Source organism: Epargyreus clarus, unplaced genomic scaffold, assembly GCF_041222505.1.
Source record: "Epargyreus clarus isolate Ecla_fem2 unplaced genomic scaffold, WU_Ecla_fem_2.2 ptg000023l, whole genome shotgun sequence".
NCBI lineage: Eukaryota > Metazoa > Arthropoda > Insecta > Lepidoptera > Hesperiidae > Epargyreus > Epargyreus clarus.
The window spans coordinates 15,290,543-15,310,040 of NW_027332230.1; the positions used below are offsets into that span (position 1 = coordinate 15,290,543).

The 19,498-nt window shown below is 34.8% G+C and overlaps 1 protein-coding gene across 1 annotated transcript in view; it reads left to right on the plus strand.

Annotated features, from left to right (window-relative positions):
* The window catches only part of alka (glycine receptor subunit alpha alkaliphile), a 37,417-nt gene extending 18,591 nt beyond the window's left edge, over positions 1-18,826 (plus strand). Inside the window, exons 3-11 of the mRNA XM_073085967.1 lie at positions 2,855-2,931; positions 3,797-3,896; positions 6,907-7,061; positions 11,530-11,685; positions 12,174-12,314; positions 15,001-15,230; positions 17,218-17,371; positions 17,641-17,828; positions 18,672-18,826. Of these exons, the coding sequence (XP_072942068.1) occupies positions 2,855-2,931; positions 3,797-3,896; positions 6,907-7,061; positions 11,530-11,685; positions 12,174-12,314; positions 15,001-15,230; positions 17,218-17,371; positions 17,641-17,828; positions 18,672-18,821 (1,351 nt within the window). The 3' untranslated portion in view covers positions 18,822-18,826. The remainder of the gene's footprint in view (positions 1-2,854; positions 2,932-3,796; positions 3,897-6,906; positions 7,062-11,529; positions 11,686-12,173; positions 12,315-15,000; positions 15,231-17,217; positions 17,372-17,640; positions 17,829-18,671) is intronic.
* The last annotated feature ends 672 nt before the right edge of the window (positions 18,827-19,498 follow it).

The following is a 19,498-nucleotide window of genomic DNA, read 5'->3' on the forward strand; positions in this document are numbered from 1 at the left end:
ACAATCGTTGTCACCGTATCGCGGCAACGGAGCACGCTATGTTAGTGAAATTATTTTCATTGACGTCATACCCGAAGCTTACCGCTTGCATTGCTTGCGTTATTAGCATAACGTTGGAATTTCTATTTTTAGCTGTAAATTAGTACAACGTTTCATACTAAATACCATAGACGGAAAAGAAAACATTTTCTTAATGCTAACTATCACTTAAACTTTAAATGAGAGTAAATTCCATATTGTACTCTAAAAATCTTTGTAATCCTTGTTCCACAATTTATTTATATCATACTAGAATTTAAAGGTGGTCGAATCCTTGTTTATTTTACCTATGGCAGTATGATTATCATTTCTATGTCAATTTTTCTAAAAATCCCAACACAACATAACTTTCTACCATCTCAGTCCTGAGCAATGGCAACACATCTGTGATCATCACACTGTTTTATATAGTGCTGGATACAAATGTCCATGAACAGCAGAGACTTGTCATCATCAGGCGTTCTGTATAATATGTATAATATGTTCCTTACATTATTTAACCAAAATCAAAAAGCGCATAACACTAAAACTAAAAACATGACAGAGATTCCGAAAACCTAAATCACGAAGAGTTCCATGTAAATAATTCGACAAATAAACCTTTTAATTTTTTGTTATAAGTCTGAAATTTTGGTCCTTAATTCACAATTAACAAAGTTTTAATTTAAAACCAATTTGAATTATAACTAAATTTAACAAAGACATTGCGTAATTTAATTTTGATACCTGATTGTATGCCCATTGATCCACCGCGAGCGAGAAGCGATTAGCGTTCTAAAACAATTCCGATTAATAAAGGGTATTAAAGTATTCAATTTTGGAGGTCGTATAGTTTTCTTAGTGGTTCGTATCCAGAGGCACTACCACCACAGCTTTATGCCTAAAAACAGTTAAGCGCTGCTCAAATTACGAATAGTCTTACTTTATTTGGGAAGAAAGATTGTCAAGAAAAAAATGTTTGTAACGTTTTCGATAAAAAAGTTATTCCATTTTTAAGTTTTCATTTTCATTCGACTTGACAGAAACGTGGGCGAAATATCACTACCACGGATCGCTAGGTGGAGAGCCGCGGATTACAGACTCTTATTATATTATGTACTCTTATTTTATTATGTACTCGTATTATAGACCTTTATGATGATAAAAATCATGATGATTTTATTTTTTATAATAATATCCTATGAATATTTACCTAATATCGAATAGTTACTCGCTCACCTATCGTAATGAAACACGTATAAAAAACAGATTCGGTTACTAATTCATTTCGACCTAAACTTTGCCAATGAGAACTCATTTGTGCCAAACTTCGGGACGTGACAATACAATTCTAATGAGAAACGATTCGGTCGTTGAAATTTTCTATTTAAGGGCCAATGAAAGTGGGAATTTCGGTTCGAGAATGTATAATACTAGTCAACTCCATAAAATTCACTTTTCGAGATTGTTTCCCATGTTACGTTTGATCCACATTTGAGTACGGTAGATGAACACGCAGTCCACTTGATGGTAAGTGGCTAATCAATAAATTAATTGTATTGTTGAAGGTGATAGAACCCTTTGTGTATCAACTCCGGAAGCACCACCGTTGTTGTCGTTAATGGGCAAAAATAGGTGTGGTGCTGGTGCTTTTAGAGGCGAACCACAAAGGGTTCTACCGCCATAAATAGACTCCTTATAACTCCCAATTATTGGGAAGACCCAACTTTAGGTAAAATCCCTGTAAGTGACATGAATAAGTAAAATAAACTTGTGAATCAATTTGTTTTAATAGACAACTAATTGTATTATTGTCAGAACAAAAATCCCGACTTCTTTGAAAATACTGAAAAGAGGAATAATAAGAGCATATGCCATTCTCACAAATTAGACGAATCCAACGACACATCGTATATTAAAATCCGACAATGCATTTGGGCTGAAAGGCGCGCCAAAGAATTAAACGTACATACAAAAATACCTACATAAGGTCGAAAAACATTACCCTCTGCATTCGGATAAAAAGCTTTAAAACCGTGAAACACAAAAAATGTTGCAATTAAAATAATTTACAATAAAATGTCCTAAAAAACTTCAGGAAACGGTAACAAGTTTTTAAAGTGAGTAGTCTAATAAATAAGTTGGTTAGATTCGCCGCGCACTTTGAAATCCTTTTAGGACATCTCAGCAAGTTTCAGGCAACTTCCGAATTTCTGAGTAATTAAAACTTCATGGTGCTCCGGTTACGTTGAAGACATTATGGTTTCACGAAAATGTCCTCAAAATGGTTGTCGAAATGATTTTATTTTGATGAGTAAAGTCAATTAATGCTATCTAATGGGTGCTGTTCCATTAGTAATGTGCGAAGCAGCTAATTGATGTGAGATGTCAAAGTAAAGCGAGTAAGATATGCTATGTAAATGTTATAGCTACACCAGCTGCGATACTTAGCTCTGCAGGCCTTATTCTTAGCTCATATTTCTCCAAATAACACAAATAATTTAGCTACCTATGCTAAGCAATGGAAATCAAGCAATCTAATTGGTATTCACCACAGTCATAGCTCAGCTACGATCAAATTCTATAATAGATCTAGTTACATCTTGCTACAAGGGTGTGGATGTCGATATTGCCGATTGACTTACATATGAGGTGACCATGTAAGTCCGCAAGAGTGGCGACGCTTCTGTGATCAGTTCAGACAGAACTCCTGCTCTATATGGAGATGCCTATGGTAGCAATGAGTACTTACTACAAGCATACCATAACATACCATACCAACCATGAACATTAGATAGAATGCACGCATTTATAAATTAAAAAATAATTGTTACAGGTTATGCAATGACGTCGCGTCAAAAAGGAACCACACGTTGAAACCCAGAGTTGTTTTACCAGAAAACTATGTTAAAGGTAAACCAATATATATTTTTATAATATTAGAGTAGTACATGAACGTGCAATCCACCTGATGTAACCTGATTGCCTACTGCCGCCCATAGACATCTGTAATCAATCCTAGATAAGAACAGAGACCTACCCGAGGTCACTCACGGATTCGCCGCTATCCCTGAGGTCTAAATATATCTCCCTTACCACACTCTTCAAAACTTAACAAACAGCTCTTAACACTGCTGCTATTAGGCCGAAATATATGTGGCGGTGTTGCCGCCGGAGTCGAACCACAGAGAGTTCTACCACCTTTTAAAGATATCACAATATTATGTGCTATGTCATAAATGAACAGCGACGACACATCATTAACGTTGGAAAGCCTAACAAAGCTTCCAAAAGCCGAGCAATATAATGAAATTAAATTTAAACAGCTCTGGATTCTTTATATGTGGAGCGCCACAGAATATTACGTCGCCTTTTTCATTATCATTCGTTTCGAAGTTAATTACTAAAAGTTTACTACAACACTTTCTAACTTAATTACAAGAAGGATAGCTTCATCATCATCAACCCATTACTGTCTCACTGCTGGGCACGGGTCTCCTCTCAGAATGAGAAGGATGAGGCCAAGTGCGTATTGGTAGACTTCACATACCTTTGAAAACATGTTTTCTCAGATATGCAGGTTTTCTCAGGATGTTTTCCTTCACCGTTTAAGCAAGCGATAATTATTTCTAAAGAAGGATAGCTTAGTAGTTCAATTATCAACCTCTGAAACCGAGGTCCACCTCTCACTCGGAGAGGAGGACCGTGCTCAGCGATGGGTAAGTAATGGGTTGATTACGACTGCTATATTTGTATCGTGATATGTTTAACTTTCCAGAAATGCGCCCACCGGCTAGGAAAGGACAGCCCGTTGTCGTGGAGTTCAGTATATACGTAGTCGATGTTAACTCGATCAACGTTGAAGATATGGATTTTAGGTGCGTATTCATCTTTTCATTCCTTTCCATCAGTTCTTACAAATCCCAAACAAAAAATCCATTACAAATATTGTTTGATACTTCTCCGGTTCTTGAATTTAAGCCTTGAACATTTTTAACCGACTTCCCAAAGAAGAGAGGTTATCTTTGCGTCACGTTTATATTTTTATTCTATACTAGTTTTTGCCCGAGGCTTCGCCCACGTTTAAAAGAAAATAATATAACATACATAAAACTGAAAATTCGTACCTTCAACTTTGCTAAAGGTCATCACTTGATCAAATGCATAGTTTACGATTCAATCCTTACTAATATCGATTAAAATAATGGATGTTTTGGGTCCAAAATATCGATTCTCCGATTAATCGATCTTAGATCGCCATCCCTAGTTCTCGTGGGATTTCCGGGATAAAAACTATCCTATGTCCTTTCTCGGGTCTCAGACCATCTTTGTACAAAATTTCATTTTATTAGGTTCAGTGGTTTGGGCGTGAAGAAGAGACAACCAGACAGACAGACAGAGTTACTTTCGGATTTATAATATTAGTAAGGATTTATAACATTACTACATTTATTATAATATAGAAGTCGATAAATAATGGTGAAATTCCTCTAATAAAAAGTAACCACTAGCACCCGTGGATCTGTATGCAACACTAGTCCCCACCAGCTTAGAATCATACCTATAAAAGATCAAGCACATGATACCCCCGAGGACTAAGATAGAACGCCTCGGTTTTATGAAGAATCTAATTTGAATAAAATATTTTGATTTTGATTAACATACTTTAAAATGGATGTCAAAAATTTTAACAAAAAAATAAAACCGACGTCTATGTCACTACAAAGTAAAAATAATTGAAATAAATGTTGGTTTAGTACATATTTCTGAAGTTGGCGCTCAATATATTTCGTTTGATAACGGCGTAAACAGCGTGTCCAATATCAGTTTATATGAAATCTGGGTTTTCCAATTTTCCGGGAAAACTGGCAAAAAATTTCAAATTTCCTCGAAATGGGACCCCCTGCGAAACTAGCCGCATACAATAGTGTATGAATCATATCGATCGGTCGCGGCATCGCGAAAACATCGCCGAACAAACATAAAAAAAACATATACGGTCGAATTGAGTAACCTCCTCCTTTTTTGAAGTCGGATAAAAATCCAATTATGATAGACTTTATTACAGCCGTGTAGTATACCTATACTATAGAAATTAGCAGTGAAGGTAATCGATTTAAATGGAGTATAATCTGCCCTCCCAGAGGATTATGAATAATCGCCTTTTATGGATTTCGAAGCTGCTACGCAAAGTTTGAAAGCGAGATAGGTCCTTAATCCACTAAAATATCGGTAGCTGACAGTCAGTGAATTTAAATTAATCTACTGATCACACTAAAGAAAGGCAACCTTTTATATAGGGTTTACTCTTTACGTCTTTCACTTTTATTTTGAAATAGTAACCTTTATTGCGGTTCATTTTAACTTTTCGTTTTACATTATTATGTCTGCTCTTCTTATAAATCTCAAATAGAACAGGAGCCTTACGTAGAGAGTATAGTAAATATTGTTGTTCTCCAGAATTATTAGAATTGCCTCTTAAAAGTAAGTTGTCATTTTCTTGATACAAAAAAAAACAGCGATTTTACATTGCTATGAAAATATCCTAGGGATTTATTATCCCTAAATAATAGCCATAGAATATAAACTAACATTGGCTTTGTGTAATGGTCCCACTGGGTCCGAGTCTCTCTTTACAATTTGGTTTAGAGCAGAGGTACAAAAAACGTATTATCTAAATTGCGCACTTTTATAAACTTTTAATTTTCTAGCGCTCGGCAATAGTTGCAGAAAAATCATGTAGGCGTTTAGCTCCCACAAAGCGCGTTATCGAATTCTCCGCCAGAGTTGCAACTCGAATTGGCGAAGGCAAATATTGGTTATTGGCCAACCAGTCTCTTATTTTTCAAATTCAAAATACCTCCAAAGTTTACGGGTTGATGTGCAATACCAACAAACGGAGTACCGAGCCCCAAATGAAATTTAATCACAAGGATCAGTATCCGATTTCCTGTCGCGCCTAACTTTGTTGATTGTTTTCAGTCTACACAAGCTGCCCAACTTTAATATTTGCTGATTTTGATTATCGTTTTTATGGTTCCGTGCCCAAAGTATGTATGGGATACTATTACCATCCGATATCTGGCCCTACCTCTTGAATCACAATAGGTTAAAATGACTATTTAACATCAAATACTAGAAAAAGTTATAGAAGGAGGTTATACAAGAAGTCGGCGTTCTTCAGTTATTTTATTGAAATACTAGTTTTTGCCCGCGGCTTCGCCCGCGTTTAAAAGAAAATAATATGACATACTAACATACATAAAACTGAAGGTACGAAACCTTCATTGGAATGACAGTGGCACCATCTGGCGAAAATTGGTCGTACCAACTCTGAAACCTTCGTGGGCTCATGGACAACAACTTTTCTAAAGATTTCACTTGATCAAATGCATAGTTTACGATTCAATCCTTACTAATATCGATTAAAACAATCGACTTTTTGGTCCAAAAGATCGATTCTCCGATTAATCGATCTTAAATCGCCATCCCTAGTTTCCGTGGGATTTCCGGGATAAAAATTATACTATGTCCTTTCCCGAGAGTTAGACTATCTTTGTACATAATTTCATTAAAATCGGTTCAGGCGTGAAGAAGAGACCACCAGACAGACAGACAGACAGAGTTACTTTCGGATTTATAATATTAGTAAGGATTATTGGGCGACACTTATAATTTTCACAATACTGTACTTTTAAACTGCTATTATCATAGCATGTTTATAATATTATATACATAAAATACACATACTGAGGGGAGCCATTCGTTTTCGAGTTCAACTCGCAATTGGTCGATTATTTACGAACTTAACGTAAAAAACGATAATCATTTTTTACAGTTCAAATTTCGAATAATATCAATATCTACGTGATGTCTACTTATTTCCAGAGTGGACATGTTCATCAGACAAACGTGGCGGGAAAGTAGACTCCAGCTGCCTGAAGATATATTCGAAGAGGGCGATGACCACGTCACTCTGCCTCCTGAATTCTTCGATAACTTATGGCATCCTGATCCTTACTTCTTGAACTCTAAAGTCACAGGTACGTCACTATTGTTTTACTCTTGTACTTGAAATGAGTTGTAGCTTCAATTTCGATATTAATATTAACAGATCAAATTATACGGCAGGTACATAAGGTATAAAGATAAAGATAAGAAGTAATTGCGATTTACAAATAAATATAGCATTTTGTCTTATCAATACAATGTTAATATTTATTTAGTAAACAAGATTCGACGAACCATAAATAAAATACTAATTGAGCAGTTTATATGATTTTGTATGAGTAGTATTCTTTGTGAGGAGAAATATAAATATTGATGAAAATCTGTACAATTTGAATTAGCATATATGATTGCTGTAGGTAAGACGAATTGTGGTAGATTTATATTTATTGAATCCATTCAGTCTTTTTCTGTTTTTTTTTAATTTTCTATAGATCTCTTCAATGTGTATTTGCTTTGTTATGGAATATTTAAAACGGATGAGCTTAATGATATGATTCATATTTTAGGTTATTATTAAAGGTTTGTTATAATATTTTCTCCAAACTTCAAGTTTTAAGTTCTTTAAAGTAAAGTTCATTCAAGTCATTGTTCATTAAAAGCACTTCAACTATTTACCATTCATTATATACACCGGGATTTTGGATTAAACTGAATCCTAAGTTCCTTGGTACTTAATTTCAACCCTTCAAAAGTTCTTAATTGCTTGTATTATTTAAGAATCTTTCAGTTACAATTATATATACATTATGCCGCATGTTCACCAACGCTGAGTGAATGAAGCCAAATTTCTTCATTACCGTCAACTAATTGACTATCTCATTATCTTTTTAATTTTAGGAGGAGCGTGCCACTTTTGTCATCAATCGGCTGGTAGGATTATGGCTCCTTATTTCCTCACTTTTCACGATTTATTTCACGTGCAAGCTGGTTTATAGCGCTCACGGTCACGTTTTATCTTACCCCTTTTAACTTTTACTACTTACTTACATTATTACTCACCACAGTTATATTCAACAAGGTTTTTGTGGTTTTCCTCAATTTATTTATAATCACATTATTAACATTTTTGAAACTTACACCTTCTAACATCAGTTCTTCTATACTTCGTCACTTTACTTTCGAAACGAGTAACACTTATTTATTACACCACAAATTCTGGTGCTAAATAAATGCTTCAGTCACTATTGACACATATTGAGAGCCGTTATTTTCAGCTTCATTTCGCTCAGCCTTGATGAGGTTTTAGTCTAGACATAAAGTACGAGTAACAATCGAAATTAGATCACGATTCATGCACAGAAAACTTTCCTTATGAATAATAACATGAATTCCTACAAATTATAACAAAACATCACTTAACTAATTAAAGAACGGGAAAATTAAGTGTAGCGTTACTAATTAAAACTCGTAATTAGAGTTATATTGAATTACTAAGTAAATTAAGTATTATTTATAATGAAAACATAAACGGTACCTTTGAGTATTTAGCACACAAATTTATGAAAAGTATCTTGACGCAATTACTTTTACTACTTCTATATGTTTAGTTCGTCAAGAAGTCCTCAAAGCAAAAGGACACTTGGCCAGTATGATGATTGATGTCCTAAAGCTTTTTTCGGAAATTAGAGTAGATAGCTACGAAACTTTTATATTGGTGATAATTATATTAAAAGTAGTAGTACACACATACACATGAATGAGAAGTTCCAACGTAAATTAAGATGACCTAGGTTGTGAGATCAAGGGCAATGACACATCTGAGACCGATCTCAAATAGAATTCTAATCCAATTTGAAGTCAATAACAGATGTCTATGGGCAACGATAAACATAAATATCAAGAAGATATTAGCCCTTCATTTTAAAAAGGAAAAAATATGTTTTAAATTCAAACTGAAGCGACTGTACGTCTATCTGACCACTTTATTAGTCGAATATCTTTACAAGAAGAAGAAAAACTGCAGGCAATATAAAAATCCTTTTTTCTACGATAATCGAATAACTTTGGAAGAAAAATGGAAAAACTGCAACAAAAGATAAATGGATCAGAAACATTTGTTCGTGTAATTTTCCTCACTTTCAAACTGCTTCAAGTTAAACAGCTTGAGGAACTCTTGTACTTAAACTTACAACTGGGGTACTTAAACTTGACGACTTCGAGGAAAAGATTGTTATATAGGGAGGCATATGTTATTATACTTTTCACTTACTTCTTTGATCTCTTTCACGCCTTACGTCACCTTATACGTAATCAATTCTATCTACATACTTGCTAATACAAATACGTGCACTCCGTTTTGGGTTTTGAATTCTTTTGTTTCTTTCTGCTTACTTATAAGATTTTTATGTTTGAAATTTAAGGTTTTAATATTAGATGTCTATGTATATTATTTAAAAGTTGTAGAACTTTGGGTTAATTGATGGCAGCGCCCTCTTAACTATATGTGGTAATAATATCATACATTACATTATATATTTTCATATCACGTGGTATTGAAGGTGGTAGAACCCTTTGTGGTTTAACTCCGGCGGCACCACCTCCACACCTATTTCAGCCCTATAACAGCAGTGTTAAGCGCTGCTGTGTACTGGTTTGAAGGGTGTGGTGAGGGAGACATACATTTCCGAGGCGTTCCAGCTTAGTGCATGGTCGGCAGTAGCCACTTACCATCACGTGGACTCCATACGCATGAAAATACAGCGATAACTCTATAGCGCTATTGTTTTATTGAGATATCCATGAAATTTCGGAATATTTCTTTCTCAATTCATTACGAATGTCTAATAGAGATGAGTTTATCAAATATGAATCTATATTATAGTCATTATAAGCTGTTATTTGACTTGCTTTGTTCTAGGTGAGGATCATATCTTGCGAGGTATATTTGACCCACTTCTCGGTATTGGATTGAGCTGAAACTGCATACATATCTAGTTTCTATGACAATGCATTATTGAATTAATGACATCATTCTAAATCCAATATGGCGAATAAATTATTTTGTATATACCCCCATAACATGGGTATAAAAGGAAAGATTTTCTAAGAAGAGTACGTAAAATAAAATGACGTTACTGAAAAGCTTGTTTTTAAAAATATTTTGAATACAATTTTATTTGTCAGCTAATCTCTACTTTTTAAGCATCGTAAAATTTAATTTGGCAGCCGTTTGGGCGGCGGTTTTATCTGGCCGCAGTGTCCAATTTCAGAATAAAATAACAGTTATAGGACACCTACATAATTAATTCCTTTGTGAAATAAATTACAAATTTCCATGGGCTGCAATGATACTTAACATCAGTATTATGTGAGTACTTAATGAAACATGATCCATGGATCAATTGATTTCAATTCTGTTTTTAACCACAAACATAAATACCATGGCGCATATTTCACAAATTTTGAAATGTTTACATAGTCATTATATTACATACATATAATTATGTACTGAAGTGTGTACAGATGTAATTAGTGCACTGCACCCTATGTCACTTTAATATAATAACGCTCGTAAGTACCAAATCTATCCAATTTTTGTCTACTAAAGATCAAAATTTAGCAATTTCTACCTACTTTCAATCTTTGGTAGACAAAATAATGGATAGATTGATTATGTATTAAACGGCGTACTTATATCTGCAATAATGCAAATATACCGAATGATGTTTATAATTTACATGCCCCATATTATGTAGCGTTAAATAAGTGTACGTCGAAGTGCTGTATTAAAAACTCATTTTGTCAAAGATAGTATTTACTTACCTTCGAGCCATGCACTTAAAGTTGTTATTGTAGTACAGAAAAAACGTTTGTAGTAGTTAATCAGCAAATTTTATTTGTATAAACATTGAAAATTATTTTGACTACCAATTTTATCACTGTAGCCAGTAGATGACAAATGCGTCAATAAAGTCTAAGACACTATGAAAATTACCTTGACTACCAATTTTATCACTGTAGCCAGTATATGACAAATGCGTCAATAAAATGTAAGAAACTATGAAAAATAATTTGACTACCAATATTGTCACTGTAGCCAGTAGATGACAAATGCGTCAATAATGTGTAGACTGTAGTCTAATGAGTACCTATTGCCCATAGACTTCATAACAGTGTCTAACTCTTAATAGTAGAACTCTTAATTGTGTATCTGAAAAAGCACCACTGCTACACCTATTTCTGCCAAATAACAGGTTCGTCAAGCGCTGCTACGTTTTAGTTGAAAGCAAATATTTGATTGATCAATTTATTATTATTAAACAATATTTTCTTATCACTTATTTATGTTTTATTTATATACTAGCTAAGCACGGACACGTTAAAATGTGGTAAATCTGATATTTAAAAAAAATATCGCCATAAAATCATTCAAAAAGACTCTTATATAAGTCAATCGATATTTCCGTATAATGTATGCGAAAATTTTGCAAGTAAAAATATTAAGATATTTTGTACTTTTTGCAAAGAAAATAACTTTCATGATTATTTTTTCTATTTCAGAAATCGCAGAGCTCACGCACAAATTCTCTTCAGTGACGTTGTACAGAAACCAGACGGTGCGGTATGCCGCCAGGATGCACGCCATCATCGCCTGCCAGATGGAGTTCCAACTCTACCCCATGGACATACAGTCTTGCCCGATTTATATCGAAAGCTGTGAGTAGGATTTCGCATGTTTTTGCGTATTTTACGTTAAAAAAGTGCCTGATTTATATTGAAAGCTGTTATTATTTCTTTTTTTTTCGCATTTATCTTAAAATTTTAAGATGAAATTGTATTGTATCTACGCTGTGTCTGTCAGCCTTTATTTAAAATAATATTTGAAATTATGTTTCTAAAAAAATATCTGATCATTTGTGTAAAGATATCGTATAAACGTCTGAAAAATTATCCAAAACTCAAATTCAAACAACCGAAAAATTATGCGCAAGTCGTATCAATGTCAATTATTCATACAAGCTTTTATTCTTTATCTAGCTCCCTCGGGTATAAATAGTCAAAATGTATTCTTAATGTTCATCTAGAACTCCACCCTCCCACTTAGACCTAACGATTTATATTTTACGTTGTTTATTATTCAATGTGAGATAGCTCAACTATCCTTTTAAGAAAATAATCTGATATAAATATATTTTTCTTTTCAGTTTCCTACAGCAACCAAAAAGTGCGGTTTCGTTGGAGCGAAGCCGGCGTGACCATCAACCCTGAGCTGAAGCTACTTCAGTACAATATTGGCGAACCTTTACGACTCGAAGAAACGAACGGATATATGATCGATAAAGACGGTAAGTCATCTGAATCCGTTATATACTGCACCTCCGCCTTGAGGCATGGCCGTCTCTCTTAAATATAAATCAATGCTAATAATGAAAATAAACCCATAGATATGCGTGCCTCACGAGGCGCCCAGATTAAAAGTCATTAACAGTCGACAAAACTTCTGACCACAAACGGCCTTAAATTTATAGATCGATTAAGATTTACAATTTGAAGCTGTAGATGAATAATAATCACTTTGTACGAAGCCTTAACCTTCGTAATAAAGACGTCACTTTTCAGCTAAAATAAGTATGAAAAGTAAAAAACTGACAATGTTTAACAATTTCCATTGCATCCAGAACTTTTACCGCGCGGAGTGGTTTTATCACGATTTCCATTATTTTGACGTCTAAGTACAATACCGCTACAATAATACGATAAAAACTTAGTTCTTTGAAAGTGGGAAGCTGAGAGTTATTACTATTCACCGCGTTAGATTGCGCCTAAAGTACAAAAAATCATTAGGTTAATCTTGAGATTATTGAACAAAAAAGTGAGCGTGTTTGTGGCAAACATTTAAGGGATTTTTAATTTAATTGGTTTAATTATGCTAAATGTAAAAATCTAAAATTCTAAATCACATTTGTATTATATTTTTCATGAAATCTCATTGATACGGCATGTACAATGTACAAGTACATACTATAAATAATACTTGCGAATATTTTAGGCGGCAGAACTCTTTGTGGTTCGACTCCGGTGACACCACCGCCTAAACTATTTCTACTTAATAACAGCAGTGTTTAGCTCTGCTCTGTTCTGATTTGAAGAGTGTGGTAAGGGAGACATACTTTTCCGAGCTATTCCAGATTATTCCTCAGAGGTACTCGTAGCGTCGCGGCCGACCTCAAGGCAGGAATCTAATTCAATCTGGGGTGGATTACAGATGTCCATGTGTCCAGATGTTCATTATATTAATTGATCATTGATTATATTTATATTGATTGATTGACATTCGTATCCTAAATAGTATAAAGGAAAAAGGAAATCGTGATCACTTATTATGTTAAATACACAGTGATGTATGAATAATTTGAAGAAGCTACGCCGCAGAAATGAAATACTTTCAGTAAAATACTTTCTGCATTTTCTCATTTCCTCTGTAAAGTTAAGTCAGCAACCTGCAATAAGTCGTTTGTGCATTCTATAGGGACAAACATTTTATATTCATCTTCTTAGCGTCTTTATAATAAGTATTACAAAAACATTATGCTTTTCGCCTTATTCTGAAAAATAAGGGAGGGAACGTACGAGCGACAGTAAGCTAACACTTGAGAGGCAGCCCGTACTGACGAATGTCGCCGACGGTTGCTAACCGTTGCTAGCAGTCGCTAACGACAGACAGCGAAAGTCGGGAGCAATCCCAGCGGTCGCAGGTGACGGGTCGCCACAGAATGCGAAAGTCGGCCATGATCGTCGGTTGTCATCACCAGTCGTTAGCGGCTGCTGCCGAAAACCGACGAGGGTAACCGACGGGGGTTGTCGCTCGTATATAGAAGCCCTAAGTATAAGCCCTACACTTCAATCATGTAGATTGCCCATTAGCTTCTTTGAGTACAGTTTTCATACTTAAAAACTTAAAGTTATGTTCCGTGTATGCTAACAAATAATGAAAAGCAATTGAATCGACAAATACGCATATAGCGACTACGAAAATAATATCAAAATTCGTTACCTATTGTGATCACATTGACCAATTTGTAATAAACATTTTCTTAAAATACTCAAAAAAAATTTTGGGAAAGACGAAGACAAGACTGCAGAATCAAATTTGGTGGGTATTAAATTTTATAATATGCTCAATAAAACCTATTTCTATTTTTATTCAATTAATTGAACCAACACTCAATTTCAATTCCAGATCACGAAAAATTCTGGCGTTCGAGACCATTAGACGAACCGAAATTGGGTATAATTTTATCTTTTTTACGTGGTACGAAGAACTGTTATAGATGTAAGCAAATTATAAATAAATATTGGTTATTTATAAAGACCTTGTGTTATTTACGAGAACAACTTTATTTATATCCACCTAATTGGCAATCTAGACTAAATAAACAACGTAATAATAGGCATACAATAAGTTAAAAGCAAAATAGAACTGGAGTTCTGATTTGGCTTACAACATATACGATATGGTAGTTTTATATCAAAGCTCCCGAAACGATATTATCTTGTTTACGATATTTTGATAAAACATATTTTCTGTTAAAGAAATTATTGAGATACTATTATTTTTCTAACCTATATCCAGAGCTGATATGAAACTCTATCTATCACTGACATCATTATCAATTTATTATTGCTTTCAGTTGATACGGGTCTCCTTTCAGAATGATGTTTAAGTATTTTTTAGAGGACTGGAAGATACATGTTTTTCTTAATAACAATTATCTTTCCCATGATAATTCATTTTTAAAGCACGTGTGTATCAATCTGGTCTGGGACTTGAATCCCAGATCTCAATGTGAAAGGACAAAAAACATGCCACTAAGCTATCACTGCGGCATCATTCACTATCTATCTATTCATTTTGTCATTTTTATTTAAAAACCGCACATAAATATTTGAAAAGCTATACAACCTACAATATAGTTAAACTTAAGCAACAACTAATCTACGAATAAATGTATATTATTTTCTTTGTTCCAGGAAATTATTCCAGATTAGTGGTATACTTTAGATTTGAGCGTCAAATCGGCCATCACCTGATTCAGACCTTCGCACCATCCACGTTGGTGGTGATGCTGTCCTGGTTCAGCTTTTGGTTGGACCTGGATGCCATCCCTGGGCGGGTGACCCTGCTCGTCACTTGTATGTTGACTCTCGTGACCATGTTCACTGGTCTGAGAGCTGATATACCTCCCGTTGCTTATGTTAAGGTAATTTTCGTGGAATATATATTGTTTCATAATACAGGAGTAGCAGATGATCATGCCGTCCATCTGGTCTGTAATCAACCCAAGACAGGATTAGATTTATGAGGTCGGCCACAGGTGCGCCCCCTGAGGACTAAACTGGAACTCCTTAGACATGTATCCACCTATTTACACACTTCAAACTAGAACACAGCAGTTCAAAGGATTCTACCACCTTAAAACAATTTTTCGTCACATCTTAATTAGCAATTGCCCGGCGGCTTGCTGATAGTATCAAGCAGAGGTAATTGGATTTTCATGCACGCTTCGGAGGACAAGCGACTGGATTAAACCGCCTGTCCCCGTTATCACTGGACACTCTAGACAGTAATCATTTAATCTTGCTACAGGCACTTGCGCAGGCAGAGAACATTTCACATTTTATATTTCCATGCGGAAGTGACATCTAAAAGTTAAGTTGTATGCTTTGCTGGTTACTGGAAAATATCGCTCAGTGATTTTTTATCTTACGAAGATGGATGGATGGAAGAATGGAAATACAAAACAGTTTTTTCATTTATTTTTTAATCCAATAAAGTGTAATAAAACCATAAGTAGCTCTTGTTTTATGATGGAAAACATGATAAATTAATGCCTCAAGAGCTTTTCACTCAAGTGATGTTTAATATTTCCTGTGAAATGGACGCTGTTTAATTCCAATAAGGGGAATTTGTAGTTTATTTTGCTTTTGAATGTCCACCTGAATGTCTTGGTAATGTTTGTTCCTGTTGGAATTTTCTTGACCATCTTTTATTTTTCCATATAACATAAAAATATTAAAATATAAGAAACACCTTTTGATAAAACTTAAAACTCAAAGGCATAGATTTATCTGATACAGTCAGATATTTCGTGTCTATAAGATAAATCTAAAAAAGCCAGAAGAGATTTTAACAGGACCTTCGTTCAAAATAAAGGATCGATATTACTTTACATTATTTTACTGTAAAAATATTTGATATTTGGACCAAATTGAAAAAACCGAAGCACGGTTACACGGTTCGTCCTTAATTGAGTTCCTATATATTGTTTTTTTAATTATTTGTTGTTAAGTGTTGAACTTTTTAATTTAATTACCATACATTTTGAGAATATCGCGTTTTAAATTACTCGATATTTGGCCTCTTATCAAAATTGCGTTCAATATTGAACAGCGACAGCTCATCTGAGATTATTTTTGGATACACGCATTGAAATTGTGACTACGATGTGGTCGTCAAATTTTTAGAATTTGGTATTCATTGATCCTTACCTTTGTCTTTCTCATGTATTATTCCAACTCATAACACGTCATAGTTTCCTACTATGTACAAAGGATAGGTAGGAAGTTTATTATTTTTAAGCATTCCAATTTCAAGTTAAAAAGTAAACGAAAAACATGTTGTTACCGAAACGGTACTATTCCATTCTTTTAGTTTGAAGCAATTAATTGATTTCAAACTTCCACGAAGGCAGCCTGGCAACGTTACTTTCAAAGTTATTTTTATAACTTTGCCACGATGAATGAAATAGGTGCTTATATTGAAAAATATTTTTTCTATAAAAGTATGATGGATTTATAACCCATAACAATTATATGGTATGTTTTTGAATGTTAAAAAATCTATTAAAATCAAACAACTATAGCAGGAGTATCAGGTCCTGTGTTCTGCTTCGAAACGCAAATCAACACCACTGTCATAACAAAAGGTGATAGTACCCTCTATGGTTTGACTCCGGCGGCACACCTATTCCTGCTCAATGACAGCAGCAGCAGCGCTGCTATATTCTGGTTTAAAAAGTGTGTCAAAGGAGACATACTTTCCCGAGGTATTCCAGTTCATTCCTCAGAGATGTCCATGGGCTGCAGTAACTACGTAACTCCGATGAAATGCATGCTCGTCTACTACTGCCGCATTACCTATTATATAATAAAAAACAAAAGAGCATAATTTATCCTTATTTTCCCCAGGCACTAGACTTATGGATGGCCGGCTGCATGATGTTTGTCTTCGCCGCGCTGGCAGAGTTCGTGGTAGTGAAAGTTCTGGACAAACAGTACCAGATGAATAAAAGCAAGGCCCAGGAGGCCATGCCCAGGATCATACCGGTGGTGAGGTTTTTCCTATTATTAAAGTTACAGTTAAGATGTATCACTATGATTACGAAAAACGTGGAAAACATACGGAAAATATACCTGCGGAAAGTGATCACAGATGACGTGTCATTAATTCCACAAAAGATAGCACCATCCGAATCTAAATCTTTGTTTTATAAACATCTTTTAAATTTTAGTACTACAAGTTTTACCTACCTCATACCTATAAAGCAGTATAGCTCCTTTTCCTATTATTTCATAACTCTTTTTCTCATTTCTCACGAATCTTGCTCAATTTTCAGCGCCTGAATGGTGAAAAAGGTTCTTGTGGTACCGTCGCTGCGTGGGACGGTGGCGGGGTGCGGTGTCGGAAAGTAGACCTTACGTCCCCAACCTCCCCGCCGGCTACAACCCCCACAGTGCACCCAACCCCCGGCGCTACTGCTCATATCGTCGGCGTCGAACGACGGCAAAGTATATTGCAGGTCTAGCATCTCCTTTCAATCACTTATTACTTTCCAAAATATGTGTCTGCCCTAAAAACATTCAACTTCTTGCTTACAATTCAGTAATGTTAAGTACCGGTTAGAGTGGCGGCAATTACGCAAGGCCATGTCCAGCAATAGACCTTAAAAGGCTAATGGATAGTAGTTTTGGAAACAGTGACTAAACGCAATTTGAGGGCTTTGAGACTTTTCGACAGGTATCCTAAGTAATTTACGTTTCGGCACTCAGGAGTTTAAATTGGATCACCTTGACTCCTCTTTACCTGAAGAGCCCTTGAATTCGACTAGTAGGTACCTGTTATAATACTGGTCATAGAACACCTGGCATGCCTACCGACATTTAATATTACATATTCTGGACCCAAAAACATACATCAAAAACGGAACTTATTCCCAGAAACAAAACAAAACTAAGAAGCAATCAAGGAATAAATACAAAAGAATTCTTCTCAAATCCAACGATATGTTGACTTTTCTGGCATTGTAAACAATCATGATCAACAACAACTGCTCTCTATCATGCCTATATTTTCTCTAATTTTCGTTATGTCGTTTCGTTGACCAAGTTCGAGCCGAACTCTCACACGGAGGGTTCAGTGCCATCAAATTACCATTTTTTGTCTCTTTTTTGGATTTATGATTTATGATATATAATGTCTACCTATTACGATTTAGGAGATAATATATAGATAATAGCGAAAATTACCGAAAAATAGCGGTTTCTTATATAGCGACACAGACAGAGACAGACAGAGACTTATACAGAGACAGACAGAGACTTATATATACAGAGACATTGACAATTCCCGTTATTTGTTCCAGGTTGCCTGGCTAGACGCCGACACGGGACAAGAGAGGGTGCTATGGCGAGAAATTGACAAGCTATCCCGCATTGTATTTCCAGCACTATTCCTGTTATTCGTAACCATGTACTGGCCAGTACTACTTCTCAAGACGAAGACTTGGTCATAACAATTACACCGGCCACAGAGGGTGTAATCAAACAGAAATGATTGGCAATTCATAATTATGTAATGCCATAGCGAATCGTTCATGCCTTAAATAGTACAATAATATTACTACTTAGTTATGCGTGGAGATAACGGAAATTCATGCGTTCTATAGCATTAACTAGATTTCGACATATAAACAACGAATTCGAATCATTTCATCGTTTAATAAATGATGGTTTCATTTTAAAAACAGTAAATTTAAGACACATCTATATCTTAAGCCATAATTATATTGTTGATATTGAGTATAAACTTGAAAAGGCAAAAAGTTTTATTGTTTTGGAAAATATTTCTTCCAATGAAAATTTAACTTTACAAGAACGCACAAAAATAAAAGTTTCAAGAAGAAATAGACGGTAATAAAGTCTAGCTCAAAAAGTGTTGTTGACTACAAGTTCTTATAATTACGTTATTATATCATTTTGAAACAAACTAGGTATAACAACAATTTCTTAGAAGTACAAAAGTTTTTAGGTAATAATGCTTTGTCAATAATTTTATAAGGCCGTACCAGTGATTAAGATTGTTTTAGAATCTAAATATTCGTGAGCCTTATTGACGGGCGTAATCTATTGAAAATTGTTTAAATCTACCATTACCCCTATGAGATGTTACACAGGCTTATGTTCTTCATTA